The sequence below is a fragment of the Parasteatoda tepidariorum genome, chromosome 9 (assembly GCF_043381705.1).
Source record: "Parasteatoda tepidariorum isolate YZ-2023 chromosome 9, CAS_Ptep_4.0, whole genome shotgun sequence".
Lineage (NCBI taxonomy): Eukaryota > Metazoa > Arthropoda > Arachnida > Araneae > Theridiidae > Parasteatoda > Parasteatoda tepidariorum.
Genome location: NC_092212.1, coordinates 46,707,646 through 46,731,361, shown reverse-complemented (window position 1 = coordinate 46,731,361; position 23,716 = coordinate 46,707,646). Strand labels below are relative to the sequence as shown.

At 27.7% G+C, this 23,716-nt stretch overlaps 1 protein-coding gene across 3 annotated transcripts in view; it reads right to left on the bottom strand.

Moving 5' to 3' along the window:
- The window catches only part of LOC107438880 (homeobox protein cut), a 195,416-nt gene that overhangs the window by 66,976 nt on the left and 104,724 nt on the right, over positions 1 to 23,716 (bottom strand). For 2 of the 3 annotated variants that reach the window (XM_071185699.1, XM_071185700.1), the window contains 2 exons: positions 2,242 to 2,296; positions 574 to 616 (listed from right to left, as the gene is read on the bottom strand). In XM_071185699.1, coding sequence (XP_071041800.1) covers positions 574 to 616; positions 2,242 to 2,296 — 98 coding nt within the window. Of the gene's footprint in view, positions 1 to 573; positions 617 to 2,241; positions 2,297 to 22,819; positions 23,041 to 23,716 lie in introns of those variants that run through there. The other variant, XM_071185701.1, reaches the window with a different exon arrangement.

Genomic DNA, 23,716 nt, shown 5'->3' with positions numbered 1-23,716 from the left:
TATACAATGGGTGATGTTTTTCAAACTAAATCTAGCGCTATTAGTAAATAATTTTATTTAACAATAAAGGGTTAAGCTAAGAATCTGCAGATTTTAGTAATAGAATGATATAATTCTATTATTGAAAAAGTCTATTGTTAAGAGTATATTTTGCATTATTAACAAAAATTAAATCTGTAAACCTGATATTTGTAATGCTTCATAATTTATTTATGAAAATAGTTTTAGATTTAATAATTTATAGTTTTTTTTTTTGGAATAATAATATGTGCAAATTTCTTCTTGATCCTTTTATCCTGTTTCGAACTGATTGAATGTTAAAATTAAATTTGAGATCTTACGTTTTACATTCGGTATTTCTATTCTGATTCACCTATAATGCTTTATAATTTTAGAAATGATGCCAAAAATGAATGATATTTAGTTCACACTTGAAAAAAAAAAGCCTACTTTTAAAACCGACATTGCGGTTCACTTTTTAGCAATCTCAAGAAACCAACAATAGGAAGAGAAAAAAAAAGAACGAAAAAGCGTTTAAATTAGAATAAAAAGAGCATTTAGAGCATTACTCACGTGAAGGCCGCAGGAGGGATCGGACATTGTTGAAGATTCCACCCTATAAAAGGTTTTTTTTAAAATTAAAAACGAATTTAAGTAAGGTTAAAAAAAGGTTTAAATAGTCTTTCATTTAACAAACGTGTGCTTTCCTTTCCTTTATTTATTTACATTAACACTAATATTTAAAATAGATTGGTACAAAAAATTCTGGTTTAAGATTAATTTGATTTCGAAAACTAACGTTAAATTTATATAATTTGTAAAAGATGAAAGACATTGTTATATGAAGAATATTTATAATTCGAATTTCACTTTATGGAACAAATTTCAATTATGTTGACGTCGGCTTTTTCAGGACACAAAACAAAGGTTTTTAAAATGGTTGTTAAAGAAGGTTAAAATCATATCATTTGTGATCGAAAATAGACCATGAGGGGAAATTAAAGAATTAAAACTTGAGGGTATTCACGAATATTTAATTAACTTTTGTTCTCTCCTCTAAAAAATATCGGAACAACTTAGGCAATACTTCGGTCAGTTTTCGGCATTCATACATCCCAAATTTGATGGAAAATGAACTTGATTTGATTCATTTGGCCAAATTAATTAAAAGAGAGTAGATCAGAACAGGAATTGTCTTTATCTAAAGTCTTAAGGTCGGTTTTAAACCCTCTCTTTTGTAGCTTTTTTAATAGAAATTTTTCAAAAGAATTTCATACACTGTTTCAAAATGAAAGTTTTCTTCTTTTTTTATTGACCAATGAATAGTTTTTAATTGTTTTTTTAAAATATATTTTGATCTTATAGAGAATATAATAAAAGTAAAGCGCTTTCTATATACATTCATAAAAAGAATGTGAGCAGGGACATGAACAATCAAAAGTATTTGAAACATTAAATTTATATAAATTCTTATTCATATAATTTTAAATTTATCAAGTAAACAAAAAAAAAAAAAAAAAAAAAAANAGTAAAAAAAAAAAAAAAAAAGTTTTTGAAATGCGTCAAGATGTGATCATTTGAAAACAATAGTGTGATTTTATTTCAATTAGTAAATTACAATAGTACAAATAATAATAATTTTTAAAAAAAAATAAAACTTTCAACTTGATCTCACATAAATTATGCATTGATAAAATTTTGAAAATAATTTCAAGTAAATTGGTTCATTGGATTTTTTGATAATGTATCAACCGGTCTGAAAAATATACGTTCGAGTCCTATGCGTTTGAAATTAAATGAGTAATCTTTATTCATTGCATCTGCTGACAATCACAGAACATGCAAAGGTAGTTACTAAATTCTAATACTACATTTTTGAGTACTAACTCTCTCTAAATATGATGCTCCTCTCCAAAATTAAAAAAAGAGATTCTTTTAGAGATTTAAAGATGGACTTCCTAAGATTTCTTAAGCTTCAACACAGCTTTGAAGGATTTCAATTTACCTCCGTCAGTGACATTAACTTTTCCTTTCTTCCAATATATAAATGAGAGTGATATTTTTTTCGGTTTAATAGAAAATTGTATTGATGTACAGTATGAGCGGTATCTTAGGAACGTTATGTATTTTTCCCCCCATTTCAATTGGATAAAAATGTTGAAATGCTATTAATGTGTTTAAAGATGGTTCAAAATTAAGTAAAAAAATTAATTAAGCAGAAAAGAAGAAAAAAATGCATACCTCATTGGGCTTTCTTGATATCTTTTCCTGTAAACATGCTGAGAATTATCTAAAGCTGTAAGATAACAGAAAGTTTTAACGTAGTGTTGAAGATAATGTAGAAATATTAATAATCAATAAGAGAATTATTTTCAAAAAGAAAACAAAACAACTGCCAGTAAAATGTTTGTAAAACAACTCAAATCTAGTAAAAAGCCGTGATAAGCGCTACTCAAATATAAAAATGATTTTAATGTGAAGCATATTTACTGCCAGTTCTATTAAAAAGAAAATAAGGCTTGTGAGTATTTTATGAATAACGCATACATTACACTATTCATAATCATTACAAAAATTGAAAATATGAAAATTTAAATTTAAAAAAAACATTAAATAACTTTATCATTACTTTAGAGGCTCTTTATAATACAGAATTTTTTTCTAGACTTAAAAGAGTTTTGAAGCACAACGCTTAAATAATAGCTTTACGGTTTTGTTCAGAAAAGTCCCGTGTATTTTCAGATATTAAAACGTAGAATGTGTTTTATGTAGCGTAATTTGTTACATGCAAATCAAAAACAAATGGACAACGTGAAGGAGGCTAACGTGGAACAGTATATGGTGCTAATATAAAACACGGTTTGAATTTTTTTTTAATAATTATTTAGAACCTCCGTTTTTGTATCTATGGATAGATAAATAGTTGTAATATGATAATTAGAAAACTTTTTAAGATTCATGCTGAAAAAGGTAAGAAACTCCAGAGTAAGTTTCAATTTTTGTCTCATATTATCTTCAAATTAACTGATTGAAAAACTATTAAAAAGTAGTGAAAATGAAAGAGGGTTAAATTCCCTAACTAGCTTCACCTGAAATCACACTGGAAGAGAAGAATTTGCTTCCTGGCTGTGAAACTATTGTTGAATCTAGATTGCTTTGATAGGTTTAATTTTCAATTTTTTTAAAAATGTAGTTTAATTACGGTAAATACTTTTTTTCTTATTTCCCCCCCTTCTAAATTACAATTTAATAGGTGGATTTATCATAAGGATTCATGATTACTACAAAGAACTTATGAAAAACTTTCATAAATTAAAATAAAATAAAAAATATCGAAATTTAAGTTCTGAAATAAAAACTATGGGTGAAAAGTGAAGTGTAAGAGTAAATTTTGAACCAACTCATTCAAATTGTTACGAGTTTTATTTTTTTTATTTTTAGAATACTCAATATTTTTAATACTATAAGCAGATATCAAAAAAGGATAACTAATTTATAATTTATTTTGTCCAACAATGACAGAGGTTCAACAGTTAAAATATAAAGTTTAGATTTCTGTTTTATATTGGCTCCTAACTTATGCGACAATTTATTTAAGAGATAAATATTTTGATTAATATATGTATCTCAAAAATGGTCAGGTATGAATTTTGAAGTTCGACGCCCCCACGCAATCAAGTTGGATTATAATTACTTTGCGAGGAAGAAGATGGCACAGTTAGGGTTCACTATTATTTGAAATTCGAAACGCCCTTCGTGAGAAGCAGTTCGTTGATTTTAAACCTACTGAGAAGGGGTCAAGTGTAATAGGTTTTGTTGTCTTTTCCCCCCTCAACTTTACGATAATATGAAACAGATTAATGACATTTATTATTTTTTTTTAATTAGGGATTTTTTCTTGGTGATATTGAGTTTCGAGATTGGTCTCGATTTCGCTCCTTTTCAGTACGGAGTAGAAAACTAAGGAGGTTAAACTAACAAAACTAACACACAGCTAAGAAGGCTAAAGGAGGTTAAACTAACTAAACTACACAGTATATTTATAACCGTCGAGGAAACAGCCGACCCATTTTTTGGGGGTTTACGACTGCTAATGTTCAACTCGGTAGCCTTGTAAATTTGAACCCAATCCAGAAGACAAGGGAACTCCTGGATCAATTATTGGGAGAAATTTACCTTCGTAGAGGTCTTTTTTAATGGAGCTAACCCGCATCTGCGTTACACGGGAGTGGAAAACCATGAAAACCTCCCACGGTCAGCTTGACGGCAAGGGGACCCTAACCCATGATCCGTCTACCACTGAGGATATTTTACGTCAGCACTGAGATCAGCGCGCATAGCACAGTGTAGGAAATTGAGCATATTAAACCTTAAAATCCATAAAGTTGCTGCAACCTTAATATCTGGTTAAGTTGAACCATAATGTATAGTGAATCGAAAAAAAGAAACAGACCACCCTGAATAATATTTGATCTAATGATCGGATCTTCACGTTCAAAGACTCAAACTTAATCGTTCGAGGGGTAAAATCAAATAATCTAATTGATTAGGGCAAACGTTATTTTAAGTTACAAAATCAGACACAAAAACGTACTTTCCCTGATTAAACATACCATTTTTTTCAATGAATTTAAATTTCTGACCCCCAAAAGAATAGGGGGTAGCCGCAATTTGGGAAATATATTTGTATAGTTTGGTCAAGAGACGATCTAAAGTTTGAACCCCATGATGTTAACTCAATTTTTTGTGTATTTTGCCTAGTCTTGAAAACTTTTTAAGCGAATTGAAAAAATTAATTTTGCACACAATTATAAAATGTGTTTATCCAAAGATAATTGCATGCAAAAAATAAATGTTAGTAAATATTTATTTATTATTTCATTTAATAATAGTCAAAAATATTTGGAATTGTAAGGTAGACGATTTTTTACATCAGTTTAAAGAATGTAATTTTACATGGAAAAATACGAAATCTGAGCGAAATCAATGGAATAATTCCTGAGAAATCGAATTTTAAATATGACGACTTTTTTAAAATTTATTTCTCAGGAATTGTTTAGCCGATTTCACTCAAACTCTGTAATTTGCCAGGCAAAATTATGCACTTTAAAGTGATGTAAAAATGGTATATAATTCAAATGCTACAATTCAAAATTTTTTTGACTACTATTAAATAAGATAATAACAAAAATATTTACTAAAATTTTTCTTTTGCATAGAGTTATCTTTAGATAAACGAATTTTATAATCGTGTGTAATTTCTTTTAAATTTGCTTAAAAGTTCTCGAGACACCGCGAAATACGCAAAAAATAAAATTAACATTATGAGGTCCAAACTTTGGATCGCTCATCTGACTAAACTATGGGGACTATATTTCCCAGATGGTGGCTGTCCCCTATATTTTTGGGGTCAGAAATTCGAATCTGTAAAAAAGAAAGTATATTTATTTAGAGAAAGTACGTTTTTGTGTTTGATTTCGTAACATAAAATATCGTCTGCACTAATTAATTAGCATACTTGAGGTCACCCCCTCGAGACATTAAGATTGAGTCTTAAAGCCTTGAAGATTCGATTATTAAGTCTAAAGTTATTCAGGGTGGTCCGTACTTTTTTTGGTGCACTGTACATTTTAAATTTGATTGCAATAATTATGGAACTTGATCAGTTGATTTATAATATGATTTATTTGATCCTGAACGGAAAGACAGCCTAAGTTAATGTGTATCAAATTTGCTCCGTATAATGGTCCAAATTACCTGTATTGTAATTCGACGATAAGATGATTAATCAACATTATCCCATCAGCATAATCAATTTGATAAGTATATTTATGATTCAAATTGAGATGAAGCATTATTTAAATTAACACCTTTTTAAAGTTGTAGCATATTTGACGATAAGATAATTCATTATTATCCAGTCAACATAATTTAATTTGATAGGTATGGTTCAACATGAGATGAAGCATGGGTTCAATTTAATACCTTATTGAGGTTACGTGAAATTTGCATCGTATTATGTTTAAATTAAACATCGGATTAATTTGTCATAATGGTCAAGTTAGCGCAAATCAACTTAACCGGTTATTTATGGTTCAGCTTGAGCGGAAGTATAGTTTAAACTATGACCTTTCTAAGATTGCAGCAAACTTGCACTATCTTGGTCGGAAATACCGGTCTAATAATACGTTGACGTTAAGATTAATCATTAATATTTCGTCAAAATAAATTAATTTCATAACTTAAATGGTTCAACTAGAAAGGAAACATGATTAAATGTTGTACCTTATTGAGGTTACGCAAAATTTGTACCGTATTATAATTTAACATTCAGTAAATTTGCCATAATTATCAAGACGGGACAGATCAACTTAACTGGTGTATTTATAGTTCATTTGAACATGGTACAAGTTAACACCTTATTAATACAGCAAGAAATTTGCATCGTTAAATGGTTTAAAGTATTACTACTATAGTTAAACATTTAATCGATTTTTCTAAGAGTGTACTACTTCTAATAGGGTGTAAAAAAGTTATTACACCTAACTTTAACTTTTGTGAATCTATAGCTTATAACAAATCCGTCTGAGCGTGGTATAAAACCATAATTAGTATTTTCTAAACAAACGAAAAACAGTTTTACTATTGAAAACTTGCAGAAAAAGAGTTCATGCTTATATGTATGTGTTTGCATACATAAAAATATTATTCCATAATTGTTTAATTTTCAACAAACAGTCTCATATTAAGCCGTTTTTTTTTTTAAAAATTGTATGTTTCCTTTGACTTCTGCAGTCAATTAATCTGTCTCAGAACTATATTTTAGTTTCAATATGTATTTAGATATTTATATTAAAAAAAAAAAATCCGCATCGAATGTGTGAATCTATTTTACAGCTTAACACACTGAACAATTTTTCTTCAGTAATTATTCAAACACTTTTTGAAAATGTATCAAATAGATATTTAAAAATTCTAGAACTTATACGTGGATGCTCTCAGAAAACATATCTGAAAAGTGTTTAGTAATAATCTTATTATTTACAACAAAAAAGACTGCGTCTTTGTAAGCCAATTACGATTTTGCTTTAATGGGGATGGTATTTTTATCAACTGCGGAAATCGTCACCTTCAAACAGAACAAAAGGAGGGGAAAAAAAGAACGTTTTATGAGTTTAGAATAGAACCAAGAACCTTTTTCTTATACGGTTCATTTCCGTTTACTTAAATGGACTTTCTTTTTCTTCTAATTCTATTTCGCTGATATCACAAGTAACTGGGAAAATGGAGATAATAATGATATTAAAGTTCGGGAACAGTAGGTTGGCGTTGGCTGAAATGGAGATGACTGTTTTGGCTGTTTTTGGTTCAAAAGCATTCAAACATCCCACTTTTCAATTCTCAAGTGTATTTTGGCTGCAAAAATTATCGCCACAACGTCTTTTTCACAGCAAAATGAGTCTCAAAAGAATTTGTAACGAAGAGTTAATAGAAATAATTACTTCCTATGAAAGGAAAACTTTTTAAAGTATATTTTAATCTGTTTATGTATCTTTCAGTTGTTTATAAAGGCTAAAATAATATTGTTTTAAAAAAAAGTATGAAAGTCGAGTTTAAAATTATTTTGAAAAATTCTAATGAAAGAGAAATTCGGTTTCAGGGTAAAACTAAAATCGGTATTCTTTCGGCAAAATAAATTATGTGAGATTTTAACAAAAACATAGACCCAATAACTTAACTTTTAATCTTTTTTTGTTTTATCCATAACATCTCAAATTTGTACCCGAGTTTCGCAGAATATTATTTAATTTAAATAAGATGTTTTTGCACTTACTTTTAATGTTACATTTTATAAATTTATGTATAGGAAATTAGGCATTCTTATTTTTGGTTCATGGAGAAAATATTTCTAGTAAAATTTCCGTACTTGCATGACAATGACATTTTTGGTAAAAAAAATTCCATAATTCTGGAAATAAAACCAAAAATACGATGTTTTATGATAAGTCATTTGGTAATTTTTCCGTTCGTATGATAACGATATTCCAAGAATGCTGGTTTTCAAAATTACAGTTCTTCCCACATTTAGTAAAAGTAAAAACTGAAAAGAAAATTTAACCGATTAAATGGTTACTTCATGCTCTAAAGTATAATAAACTTATTAAATTTTACATTTTCCAAATTTACTGACAAAAAGAATGATAATAAAACCATATTTCAATGTTAATTTTACCGAAAGTCATGACAAAAGAGCTTTGGTAAAAATTACCGTGCTTTTTGGTTTTCCATTAAGCCAGATAAATGGTAAATTTTATCTTATTCTGGTAGTTTTGTATTCTGGTACACTTTTTTCTTAGAATTAGAATTACATAAAAATTGCTTTCTAGAATTTTAAATACTTAAAAAAGTTATCTAAAACATACGGTTATTTAGACTGGGATACTTGTTGCACAACTTTTGGAATGAAACTCAGATACTCACTACTTAAGAAGAAAACCATGAAACAATTATCTCGTTGCTTTTATTTTATACTTAAGGTCTGTTTATCCTAGTCTGCAGTATATAATTTTTTAAAAAATACCATTTACATTTTGGATCCTTAATTTAATCAAAGATTTCTATTAAAGCGTCGCATAAAAATGAATAAAGTAGAAAACACACTGAGAAAAAAAATTATGGACAAAACTGCAAGAATATGGTAAAAATTATCATGTTTTTGGATCTATGGGAACACCAAAAATCTCGATAATTTTTATCGGATGCTTCGGTAATGATTTTGGTAAAATTAATGAAAAAATATGGTTTTATAACATGTGATAAAATTTGGAAAATGTGGTAATTTTATCATGGCACCTTAGGACATGGCACTCTGTAAAATTTATTTTTCTGTCTTGTATTTTTTATTAAATCTGTGGTAATAAGAACTATAATTTTGAAAACCGGAATTTTTCGGTTAACCGTTACCACATGAGTGGAAAAATTAAATCAGAATTATTATTCAAGAGACTATTTCAAAGGAAATAAAATTAAAATTATCCTGAAATAAGCATGCATTATGTTTGGGAAAAGAATAAATGGTTAACGATATAAAATTGGCAATTAGTAATAAAAAAAATTTTTAAATATATAAATGAAACCGACAGCAATTTGTTCAAAATTGTGCGTATTTTTTTAATTATCAAATGATCTGAAATAACGAAATCGTAGGAAATAAATAGTTTGAAATTTAAATAAATTAAACTGAATGAAATGCTTAATTTAATTTAATTGCTTTACCAAAATTATAAGTTAGAAACTTATTTTTGCTTATTTATTTACTTTTTTACAACTAACATATGATCTATATAGTCTCAAACTGTTAGGAAAAGAACGATATCAAGCGGCGTTTAAAAATATATAACTAAATTTAAGAATTAAAAGTTCAATATTTATCAATTTATGAGGTAGAGATACTATTTAATAAATTTTCATAATATAGCAAGAGAGATAGTTAGCTTATGAATATAATATCTATACAAAATATCTATAAAAAAATATTTTTAAATAAAAAAAAATTTTGGAAGGAAACAGACGATAGCAATTTATCCAAAATAGCACACTCAATTTAATATCAAATCACTGAAAATTACAAAATATAAGAAAAAAAATTAAACTTAAATTAGTATGCATTATAATCCTGATTATTAGAATCAATTTTAATGCTCAAAAACATATTTCTTTAAAAATTTAATTTTGATATTATTTTCATATGTATGAAGATATAAACTGTCTGAGAAAAGAACGATATCAAACGATTTTTAAAAAACATATTCCTGAATTAATTATAGAAATAAACTTTTTTATTGCTCTGTTTAGCAGAGGAAACTCTAATTATGACCATAATCAATTTTCTCACAAAATATCTCGTAATTGAGATTTATATTATGAATATGATAGTAATTTGGCAGCAATAAATTTTTTTTTTTCAAATGAAAAAGAAATAATGAAATGGAACAGACGATAGCAATCCATCAGCAATAATGAATTTTTCTTTTGATAAAAAAAAAATCGTTTGCAGGTAATAACGGAAATAACAACTTGAGTCGCGAAATTAATTTCCCACGGTTTTTAGAAAGATGGCAGCAGAAGTCAAATAACGCAGGGAGAAAATTATAAATCTAAATAACTTTTTCTATTTGCTTATTACAAGAACTTTCGATGGAAGGTAATTCACCTTACAAGACATTACTGAAAATCGAATTACAAGAACCCATTTCAAACGAAATATTAATCATAAGAAATAAATTGCCAGTGACTTATAAATAAAGATAAATAAGTAAAATAAGAAAATAAATTGAAGGTAAGCTTTTGTATTAGTTAATTGATGTTCGCCTTGTATTTATTTCATGAGTTTCAGTATTTTATTCGTGTTTCGTAAAAGCCATTAATGATGTTTAGTAAAAAACTTCTTCGTGATTAACAAATATGTTTTTTTTCTTCTAAATATGCGCTACTCTTAAAATTATATTAATTCAAGTAAGTAGTTTGAAGAATTTCAAAAGTATTTCATTATTTTCATATGAATATCTGCAATAGTCTAAATATGATTTATAATTTACGTTTAAAATATTACTATTGGTTTTAAAACAGATGATTTCTTTTTTAAAATTGAAGTCACTACTTTAAGTGATTTTATTATAGTTTATTGTTAATATTTGTGATATAATAGTGATTGTTTAGAATCATCTAAAATATCTTATTGATTAAAACCTTCATAACTTCGGGCCATACTTTTATTTATACTTTTCATTTTTTAAGGGTAAAAAAATTTTTTTTTTGCTTGATAAGGAGTTTAAATGAATAGTAACATTAACTATAATGCTTCAAAAATAAATTTTATTATTTATGTTTTAAAAATAAATTCAAATTTGAATTTCGAAAGTGGGATGAAACATTAGGGCATTTAACGATAAAACTTACGGCATAACGCAATTCCTTGTTTTTGGTGAAAACAAATTAAAATAATTTTATCAGAGAAATTAACTTTTTTGATCAATAATTATGTTCAAACACAAAATTTAAAAATAATTTTTTACGCATTCATTATTTTTAAATTGAAAAGGAATTTTTTCTTGGTCTATGTTTCTCTTGATTTCTTTTAGTTCTTATTACCACACATTTAGTAAAAAATACAAAGAGAAATTTCTTTTTACCAAATAAATGGTTTTTATGTCTTGCTCTAAGGTGTCACGATGAAATTACCAAATTTTACCACATTTACCAAATTTTATCACATGTTATAAAACCATATTTTATTGTTAATTTTGTCAAAATCATTACCAAAGCTCTTAAAATAATAAAGACTAAATTAAATAAACAAAAAAACCTTGTTTTATACTTTTCTAATAAAAATATATAAGCTATTGTTCAAAAAATTTAACAACGACTACAAACTATTGCTGTAGAATGCTGTTATAAAAAAATGCCTGAATATACTTAATTTCGATCAAAATTCAAAAACAAAATGACAAAAAGGTCATATTCTTTTCAAGAGCAAACATTAAGTATTCAGTTTTAATTTCTTACGTAAAATAAAATAATTTCATGGCCTTTTTTGAGTTACAAATTATTTTACACGTAATGTTTATGCTGTACTGAAAGTAAATAGTAAATGTAAACTTGTGGCGTTTACAAAAATGATTACGGAGTTTTACTTTAATATTAAAGGCCTAGAGAAAAAGTGTTTCCACTATAACCCTAAAGCATGAAGAAAAAAAACTGGCGGATATTTCTCTTAGAGAGCAGCGAAATGGCAACAATTTCTGATCCGAAAGCCATATTAACCTTCACCATATGAATAAAACAAATTACCAAATGAATGGTTTAAATACAATATATTTTGAATATATTAACCAAAATTATGTTTTTTTCCCTTACCAGAAATGTCATTACTATACAGTACGATAATTTTACCAAAATTTTTTTTCTTTGTGTAACTACAATAAAAAAAGTAGGAAAAATCTAATTTAGTATTTAATTTTTATTTCAATTCAATTTTTTATTAAAAGAACAGAGAATTGTAATTAATCTGACATAATAACATTCAGTAAACAATAAACGCTTCTTAGATAAATGAATTTCAAATCTTATCAAGCGTTTCCTTGGTAAAACGATTAAATGCCACATCAAATTAAGCCGAATAATTAATAACATTATTGGGTTTGCTGAGCGAAATGATTCGAGTAACAACATCCTTAAAGGTCTGCAATAACGAACGCGAAATGTTTATGGTAAATAATGCAGAGATTGATAGGAAATTGTCTGATGAATGCTATTTCCGCAAAATGAGTTGTATCATTTCGAATTACATATGCATTTTCCTTTCAATTATCTGACAAATTTACCTTATTGCTCTTTGCTTCATTAATCAATAAAGAGCTTCAATGTAGTTGTGGTTGCTAATTCTCTTAATTTAATAATGCTTTTGATTAACTAAATGATTATTATTCATCTCTTGTGGAATTTCTGTCTTAATGGTAAATAGATTTTGTGTTTTTGTTAATAAATTTTTCAAGTGAACTATTTTCTGAACTTGATATTTTTGCCAACATGTATTTATTGTTTCTGAAACTTTAAACTACTGATTAATTTGCAACATGACATAATAAAGAGTTTCAATGCAATTATGGTTGCTATTTCTGGAGTTATGGGTGCAATAGTTGCTAATTTAATAGCGTTTTTGATTGAATAAATACTTCTTATTTGCCTTGCCTTGTTAATGATTTATATTTTACTTATTATTTGCCTCGTTTATGTTTATGGCATTTCTAACACAAGAGGTTTAGGTTTTTTAGGTTTTTGTTAGACTAATTTATCTTTAATTGTTAAATTATATTAAAGAAATAGTTGCGACTTTTCTGTTCTGAAAATTTTAAATAAAACTATTTTTTCAAAATTTTCATTCAATTTACAAATAAAATATGAGGAAACTTACTGTTTTTATGCATTTTAAATTGTAAGGTAAATTTTTTGTTTAAACGTTTAGCAACGTTAGTAATTTTCCAAGAAAATAGANATTTCAATTCAATTTTTTATTAAAAGAACAGAGAATTGTAATTAATCTGACATAATAACATTCAGTAAACAATAAACGCTTCTTAGATAAATGAATTTCAAATCTTATCAAGCGTTTCCTTGGTAAAACGATTAAATGCCACATCAAATTAAGCCGAATAATTAATAACATTATTGGGTTTGCTGAGCGAAATGATTCGAGTAACAACATCCTTAAAGGTCTGCAATAACGAACGCGAAATGTTTATGGTAAATAATGCAGAGATTGATAGGAAATTGTCTGATGAATGCTATTTCCGCAAAATGAGTTGTATCATTTCGAATTACATATGCATTTTCCTTTCAATTATCTGACAAATTTACCTTATTGCTCTTTGCTTCATTAATCAATAAAGAGCTTCAATGTAGTTGTGGTTGCTAATTCTCTTAATTTAATAATGCTTTTGATTAACTAAATGATTATTATTCATCTCTTTCGTGTTTGTGGAATTTCTGTCTTGAGAGTAAATAGATTTTGTGTTTTTCTTAATATATTTTTCAAGCAAACTATTTTCTGAACTTGAAGCCAACATGTATTTATTGTTTCTATAACTTTAAACTACTAATTAATTTGAAACATGACATAATAAAGAGTTTTAATACAGTATGGTTGCTAATTCTGCAGTAATGGGTGCTATAGTTGTTAATTTAATAACGCCTTTCATTGATTAAATACTTATTATTTGTCTTGTTTAGTTCATGATTTGTTAATGATTGATACCTTGCTAATCATTTGCCTCGTTTGTGCTTATGGCATTTCTAACACAAGAGTAAATAATTTTTGTGTTTTTGTTAAACTAATTGACCATTAATTGTTAAATTATTTTAAAGAAATAGTTCCTGTTCCTTTTTTGTTCTGAGAAACTTTGTAGTAAAAGTATTTTTTAAAATTTTCATTCAATTTACAAATAAAATATGAGGTAACATATTGTTTTTATGTATTTTAAATTGAAAGGTAATTTTTTTGCTTAAACGTTAAGCAACGTTAGCGATTTTCCTAGAAAACAGATTTCTAAAATTTTAAGTTAATTCAAAATAAAATGCGTAAAAACGCATTGATTTTTTTATGTAAAACTTTATTTTGTAAATGAATAATACTGATAGGAAAGACTGAGTAGTAATGTGAGACAAGTACCTCAATTGTCTCGAAATTAGTTGTGTTATCTAGCTGAAAAATTCTGAATTACAATTTACTAGTCAAAAAAAGAGACCTACCATATTGGCGCGTTATTGATTAATTCATGGCACCTTTGTAGAAATGTTTGCTTTGCTATGTCAACTCTCTAATATTCTTTAGTTTCTAAACTAGTCTTATATATTGATCATTACAGTTGCGAAAAGTAGGTCCTGGGTTCGATCCTCGGGCCGGCAAGGGTGACTCAGCCTTTCATCCCTTCAGTGGGTCGATAAATGAGTACCAAGCACGTTTGGGAACTAAGCACTGGGGGTTCTACGTTAGGCTGACCAACTAAGTGGAACATCGGCTCCTGCATCCCAGAGCCCAAAGTCAAGAAAACTGAGTAGGCCTTGGCCCTCTATGGGCTGTCACGCCACTGAGTTCAGTTATATATAGACCATTACAGTTGCGAAAATTATTTTTATTAAAACTTATTTTACGTTCACTTAAGATTCAAACCCTTAACAAAAAATTAGGAATTTGCTCAATAATAGCACTGTCTTGTAAAGTTTCGATACCCTCTGCTCTCGGGGTAAGATCGGGTACAACCAGGTTTCGGCACCTTCCCTTGATGTGAGTTTGTACTGGGCCAACAAAGAGTGTAGTGTAGCGGAGGAAGAAAATAACTACATGACTACATCACTTGTAAATTACATGCATAATTTACTTAAATTGTCATACAAAATCGAGTATTTTTAAATGGAATATTCCAGCATTTCTAAATGTCTCATAGAATTAACAGGTGTACCGGGGTGATTTGACTTTATCTAAAAAAGTAATTTAAAAAGAAAGTATAACTATCCATGATTTTTCAGGAATTATTTATTAAGCACACTACTAAACAATGAACATCTTGATTAAACTGCAGTTTCTAGGCTGAACAACGTTCTTCGAATCTTAGATACGCGGTATTACCTTATTTTTTTCTACGTAAATATCGTAGGAATAAATATCGTCTCTAAAACTAGTTAACTTTAAAACACCCTTTTTGAAAAATAATGTTTTTAGTCAAAGTTTTTCATATTTAAAGAGTTTTCTAGTTTCAACAAGCACCACTTAATAGAACATATGATTAGTTGTAGAGTTATTTAATTATAATAGCTCTATAGTTAAATAGATAACCTAATCAAAAATATAACATAACTTAAAATTGAATCCTTTACGGTACCTTTATTCTCAAAAAAGAAAAAAAAAGATGACGAAGGAACCACATTTTTTAGGGGATATTTTATTACTCAGTATATTAAAGAAACTGATTTTTATTTCCTTTGAACAGAAATTAACTAGCAAAAATTCTTGAGATCTGAAGGGTTTTACTTTCAGGACAATTCGAGAAGATTAAAAACTTTGAAGTTTAAAGTTGTTGAAGCTCTTTTTTTTATAAAAAATAATTTACCTTAAGAAAAGCAAATAATTCAAATGTCAACATTGTATTTTTAACGAAAATTAAAATGATCCAAATGAGAGATTAAGAAATAATGCTTTGTATAAAAAAATGTAAAATTGTTCCAAAAAAAAAAAAAAAACTAGTCAATAATGCGAATTCTAAGGGAAGAAAACATTTAAAAAGCTTTTTAAGAAAGTGCTTCAACGTCAAAATCAGAAAAATAAACCATAAGTGTTTTTGATGTATATAACAAGTTGTTCATATTTAAATCAACGTATCTGAAAAAATTGTTACTATTTTAAGATATTTCTGCTGTAGTTCATACTTGAATTTCATTTTGAAATTATAATGTATCTAAAAATTTTGAATGTGATACTAATGGAATGACCACACTTAGTATGAAACATTTTTTGTTATCCATAGTTCCGCTTTTAAGTAACACATATTACAAAATATTTCTGTACTTAAAATCATAGTGATTCGTATGGTGCCTTACATTTAAACCTGACAGTCGTTTAAATTTGTCGTAGGATTATTAAGTTTTTTTAATTGAGCACTCTTTCCATTAAGATCATATCATATTATCTGGGTAAACTAACCCAGAAGAATAAATTAGCACCGAATAAATTTGACTAAATTTAGAACCCTATTACATTATTGTGGTTCAATACACTCCTAAATTTCATATACTATACAAGTTCGTTACTACGATGATTCATAACATCAGATTAAATTGTCGCTATAGTAAGCTTGTCATTATAAGAAAATACAAATAGTTAACGTCAAAATAGCAATAGAAAGATTAAAAAACGAAATAAGCATATTTGCATTTAGAAAAAAAGTATGGTTAAACCTACCGGAATATGATAAAATCTACCGCGTTTCTGGTTCTATAAAACACCAAAAGGTCCGGTAATTTTTACCGAAACGCTTTGGTAATGATTTTGGTAAAAGTTGTAATTTTATCATGATACATGGCATTAAAACTATTTATTCGGTTAAATTTACTTTTCAGTTTTTGTATTTTTTACTAAGTGTGTTGTAATAAGAAGTATAATTTTGAAAACCAGAATTTACTGTAAGTCGTTACCATATGAACTGAAAAATTATGTAATGAATGGTTCAAATACCGTATAATTCGGTTTTTAATACCAAAATTAAGCTTTTTTTTCTAAAAAAAATGTCATTACCATACAGTGTGGCAATTTTACAAAAATTCTTTTCTTCTTGTACCGCTTTTTCTTTTATTTTGACATCTAGAGCAGACTGCGTTCAATTCTGCAGACTACGTCAGGAACGTTTGACCATCAAGCTTTTGCAATTTAGTATAATTTTTCATGTAATCACTTAAACCACAGAAAATTATATTTCCCTAAACATTTTGTTGTCGTTGTAAGGCTTACATTTTTAACTCGTTAAAGACACGCAAGTTTTGTATCTTTAATATTAGTATTTTGACGGTTGTTTGAAAATTTGTCGTAATAGCGAAATTATAATTTGTTGCACATGTTATATCGAGTTTTTCATAGTAGTTTCATGTTGCAAATTTTTTGTTGCATGCCGTTATTTGCTTATTATGATAAAAGAAAAAAAATCCTTCCAATTCTTGAATTTTGTTCTGTTAAATCTAAGCCAATTCAATTCAAAAAGAAGAAACGTTGTAACATGAGACAAAGTATTTTTTCACCTTATATGACCTGACGATCGGAAAGTGCACAAGTCGCATATTATTCACTTTGCAATCATGAAGAACAGCCATGTTTGCTGTAAATTGCTTTCCTGTCGTCGATTTTCTCACATGTCCCATATTTTCCATTCGTAAATCTCACATTTTCCCACAGGATGTTCTGACTTTTACCCCGGAAGCTATAAAAATTGGAGGGGGTAAATTCATCGTCACTGTTTTTGTTGACTTTAACGCATCTTAAGGTTACCCTCTTAGTTGCTTTGAATTCCTAATGAAAACATCGTTTGGAACTATCAGTAAACCTTCAAATAAAAATATTTATGAGTTTATTAAGAAGAGCGTTTTTTTTCTGTATGTAATATTTAAGCCTAAGTGGAACATATTTCTTATTTCCAAAAATAGTATTATAGCAAAAATATTAAAACAAATATTAAAACGCAGCTAACTCATGTCTTTGGATTTCTCTAAAAATTATTGAAATTGCACGATTAAAAGTTTGAAGGACATCTTAAAATAAATAGGATGTGGTTATTGATTTGCATAATAACTTTGCTCATGAAAGCTTGATAACAATTCCATTATTGACCATATATTAAAGGTAAAACATAAAAAGAAAACAAAATATGTTTTATTAGAGATTTTAAAACCACTATATTAATGAAGTGCTTGTAAGCGATAAGTTAAATTTTGTTCTCAAATTTTGCAAAATTTATACACTATTACCGTTAAAAAGGGTTTTTAGGGTTTTTATTAAAAGAGAGTTCAAATTTAAAATTCTGAAAACTTGATTTTTATAGGATCAGTACAGTTTTTCTTTTCTTTTAATAAAACCATGTGATTCTTTTTTTTTCTAACTTAAATCACTTTTTTTGATATATATTTTTTATAGAAATTATAAATCAATTTTTTAGTTTAATATATTTCTTATAGAAATTATGAATGCATAAATCTTTTATGCGGCATGTTAGCATTTTACAAATATATTAGTATTTAGTATTCCCAAATAATTTGAACTATCTAATTTTCATAATGTCTTTAAAAAACGGTATTTTTTCTGCTATTTAAATTATAAATTCCACTAACAAACAATAACATATCGAGTCTCTGCAATGACTAAACAGCTAGCTTATTCTTCTCGGTTAAACTTTTAATTTCCATGGTGGAACGGAAAGTAATTTTGATCATTTCAGTCGACATGATTTGTACCCGAGCTATTAACACTTCTCTCTAAACTTTCATACGGTACAATTAGAAAGTCTTTAAATGCGACAGATTTAACCTGCATGTTGTTGCGAAAACAGCAACAAGTTCTAGTGGGCAGGAACGAACTCATGACCCCCAACTTTCAGCTATGAATGCGAGCTGCGCCAGCTGATTGAGGCAGGAGCTGCGTGATCACTTAACTCAAAGTGATAAAAAAATAAAAAAATTTTAATTGTTGATTTTAAAGTATTAAAGTAGAGTTTTAAATTTATTGTTATAAATTATGAATAGGAAATAGATTACTAAATGATGTTTAAATACGAACTTCTCAAGTAAAAGGAAAAATTGGTTCACAAGTTAATAAGATTAAATTTTGGATTTTAATTATTTTTTCAGCGTAATTTATCTACAAAAATATCCTAATAGAATAGGATAAATATATTAATTAAACAAGTAGAGTTGAAAATAATTCTTATAAGCTCCTTATCGGATTTGGGGGGGGGGACTTTTTAAAATTTTTGAGTCCTAAATCTGCAACCTCAATCAGAAGAACAAAGCATGTTTTATTTTTTTAAATGGTTATCATAAAGAAAATAAAGATTAAAAAAAGCTGCTTAAAAAATAAATATTCAAAAAAGTTGCTCAAAACATAAAATTATATTGGAACCTTGTTTGTTTGAAACTAACTTTAAATAAAGTTTTAATAATAATTTCGTTATTAAGCTATTATTCAAGTTGAGAAACAATAATGTGATTTTTTTGTTGTAATTTACCAAATGAAATTGCATTTTACTAATTAGCTTAAAGGAAATTTATTTTCTTGAAAGAAAAGAGTCATGATCAGATTTTAAGATATAAATTGAATTTAAATTTCAACTTAATTTACTTGTTCTGGTGCATTTCTTTCAAAAAAATTTTTAAAGCGGTAATTATTTTACTTAATCTAATAGTCATAATATCATACTAAACATATCCATTTTATAAGTAGTAACATATTAAAACCTAAATAGCCTAAATTTAAACCAAATACTTTAAAACACCACAATATGCTTAAAACACCACAAATTCCACGCAATGGTTTAATGGCAACGGTTTCAAACTAGTTTTCAAAAACTCATGTAATATCATTTTAGAGTCTGTTAACTCGAATTCCGTTTGGTTTTAAAAAAGTGGTTAACAATATTTAAAAATTTCATTTAACTCGTAATTAAAGAATATTGTTGCTTCGCAATAAATGTAACATTACTCTCTTTGTTGTAAATTAAAATAGAAAAAGCAGAATAAACCACTTATAATTTTTTAAAAAGATATTTGAAAATACTTCATTAAAATTTTTTACATTCGGGTTGACTATTTAAATATTTTGGTAAATGATTATAAGTAGAAATAGTTTTCGTGTGCCAATAGTGATTTATAAAAAAGCATTTATTTATTAGCATGCATTGATTTTAATTGAGATAAATTGCTTAAACAAATGAATAAGACTCATACTAGAAGTTTTTTTATTGCTGATTTTTTGAATTTGTTATGAATGATAATAAATTTCTGAATTTTTTACACAATGAAATCCCCTAAATAAAAATTCTTTAAGTAATCGGATTTCGCTTATGGCTCTATTTAATACTATTATTAAATTATTTATTGGCAAAACAGTTGTTTCAAAATTACTTTATTCTAGCCTGAAAACATTACTGGTTCTAAGAATAACTGTTAAAATATTAGTGCCGGTTGAATCATGATGCCGTGTTAATTTGCCGTATGTTTCAAGTACAACCACATAATAATGTAATTTAATTCTTCTCATATTTGATTATAAATATTAAATCCCAGATTTAGTTTTCAAAGAAATAAAAAACTTAATTATAAATAATAACTAAACGGTTGCTTAAAATTAATAATCCGCTTTGCCTCGGTATCTCAGATTTAAGAACGATATTCTTTTTGAATATGTTACTTATTTAAGATTCTAAAATGCACTTACAATCCATATTTAAAAAAAAAATAATACTATACAATAAAGTTGCAATAATATTATTGACTTTCAGTTTGTAAAAAGAACTTTCTATACACATTATTAATTTTCATGATTTAAAAGTAGTTTTTTTTAAAACATAAAGGAAACTAATGAAACAAACGGAAAAAAATATTATACTGTAATGATTGTCGAAAAATTCTTTTTTTTAACGAAATATATCTGCTAACTATCTACATAATAGCTTTTAAGAGACAAAGGGAGAAATCTGAAACCATTTATTTTATTGTATGAAAACGCTTAAAAGTATTTTTAATTAAATTTTAATACTCCAAAAGTATAACTAAAACTTCACCAGAGCAAAGCAAGTACACCCCACCCCCTCACAAAAATTATTCAGTCAAGAGAATACTATAAGCCTTAAGCCATGAATCACGTAAGGCGTGTAACTTAGTGGGAAATTTTAAATAAATGAAATATGATTTCCTTTTTATTCATAGAATTAAAGGAAAGAATAAAGAACTGGCATTAAAAATTATATTTAATTTTGAAATTAGCTTCGAAAGTAAATAAAAATTCATTATTCATGCTTCAGGAGGAGAATTAAGATGAAAAATACTTATTTTCTCTGGAATTAACATAATGTAAGTGAAAGAAAAATTGCTTAGCCAATAATCATTATTTTGTATACAGTTTAATGATAATTAAAATAACGATTACCCAATTTAAAAACCGAAAAACATAAATGGCATGCAACAAGAATGAGCAATCGAAAAGAAGGATAGGGTATACTTAGTGCTACGTAGACTATAGCAAAAAACAACATGGATAAAGCAAAAATGAAGTACAGGAATGGGCATACTACAGTTTTGGTCATCTGAACAAGAAACTTCCTCAGTGTCTAAACACCAAATGAGTGTCGTAACGCCGTTAAACACATGCGCAAATTAGTGTTCTTCTCAGAGTTTGAATAGTGTTTAAAGTTCTTGTTTAGAGAACTGAAGCTATAGTATGCCCATTTCTGTACTTTATTCACTTTTTTCCTCTTCCTACGAATGAGAAAGTATGCGTAGCTGAAAATATATAAACGCGGAAGGAAAAGATTTGAAGATTAAGGGTGGAAAATAAACAAAACAAATAAATAAATGACATTTTCGAAATACAAATGTCATTCGAAACATGAAATAAAAACTGAAGCAAAACAGTTTTGTCCACTCGGAAAATCCTAGTAAAAAATAGAAAATGAAAATGTCACTTGATTTTTTTTTTCAGGTAACATTTTATTTTCAATCAATTCGTTTTTCATTTTTAAAGAGCAAATAAAATCGAATATAAATTTCCTGAACTAATCGAATGAAATAAAAACTAATGGATGATATAAAACTTTACCTGTTGACAGACAGAAGAGCGTAGAAAGTTTCCGCGCGGAGAAGTCGAAACAACGCACCAAGAATTCGGATTCACCCGCGAAAGTCAACTTCGACGGCCGCGAGGGGGCGTCGATTCCNTATTTTTTAATTAAATATGCATGACTTGAAATAATAAAACAGTGATTGATAGAAATTATATGAAGTATCTATTACCCATTTAAATTAAAATAAATATTATATATCAATATAAATCACAGAAAAAATTTAATTTGCAGATCAACCTGAAAATTTTCCTTACAAAATCGTCACACACGTCACATGACTTTAAAGTCGTTTTCTATTTAAAGCAAAAACTAAAACTAAATGCTTTTTACACTAAAATGTCCTGTCACTCATGCATAACAAATCCATATTAACAAGCTTTTCCCATCAATTTTAGGAGAGGGTATTTTTATTGTAAAACATTGTAAAGTGACTCCGAATGTCACACACGTCACTATGGAATGGGCCTTAAAGCTCTTGTTTAGAGAACTGAAACTATAGTATGCCCATTTCTGTACTTTACTTGTGCTTTATTCATTTTTTCCCCTTCCTACGAATGACAAAGTATACGTAACTAAAAATAAATAAACGCGAAAAAAAAAAGATTTGAAGATTAAAGAGGGAAAATAAACAAAACAAATAAATAAATGACATTTTTTTTCATGTCGAAAACATAAATTCGAAACATGAAATAAAAACTGAAGCAAAACAGTTTTGTCCACTCGGAAAAATCCTCGTAAAAAATAGAAAATGTCACAATTTTTTTTCTTTATGTAACATTTTACTTTCAATCAATATGTTTTTCATTTTAAGGAGTAAATAAAATCGAATATAAATTATCTGAACTAATCGAATGAAATAAAAACTAATGGATGATATAAAACTTTACCTGTTGACAGACAGAAGAGCGTAGAAAGTTTCCGCGCGGAGAAGTCGAAACAACGCACCAAGAATTCGGATTCACCCGCGAAAGTCAACTTCGACGGCCGCGAGGGGGCGTCGATTCCACGCGCTAGGGCGAATTGTCAGTGTTATTCTGCCGGTGAGCGAACTTTACAGGCGCCAAAACAAATGTGATCCCTTAAAGAGTGAAGAAGGGAGTGAAAGTGTGGGAGAGATAGAGAGCAGAGGGGAGAGGAATGGCAACGACCACTATTAGCAGAACCCCTTGTTTCTTCCGACCCCCTTACCCCTTGTAACCCCTCTTTTCCTGCAGGAAGGTTCTAATGTCATTTCTGTTCTGCAAGTGTAGAATAATGCGTTGTTGAGGGTGTAGATGAAAGGGGATACTCTTTTACACCCCCACAAATAGACTTGAAATGTAAGAGAATGAAATAAGAAGGAAAAAAAATTCTTAATGGAGGTGAACAGTTTCAATGTTTATATTATTATTAAAATGCGAATTATAGATCTGATGCAATCCTAATATCAATACATAGATTTTAAAAAAATATTTTAAAAATCATAGTTATACTACCGTGCAATTGAAAAATCATCGCAAGCGACAAAAAATTCAAAATTGAAATTTTTATATATTTGGCGTCTATGCATGATAAGTTAAATAATGCAAAAAGAGTTTTTCAAAAAATTTTTTTTTGTTTTATTAGTTCTTTAAAATTCTGTGTTAGCGTTAATAGCATTAGCAATATAAAGAAAATAGCTGTCAAACTACTTTTCTCGAAATTTATCGTGAAGAACTTACGTTGTTTTTTTTCAGTTACACAGCAGTATATAGAATACATAAATACGTAGATTTGTTTTTATTAACATTATTTACATAAAGGAA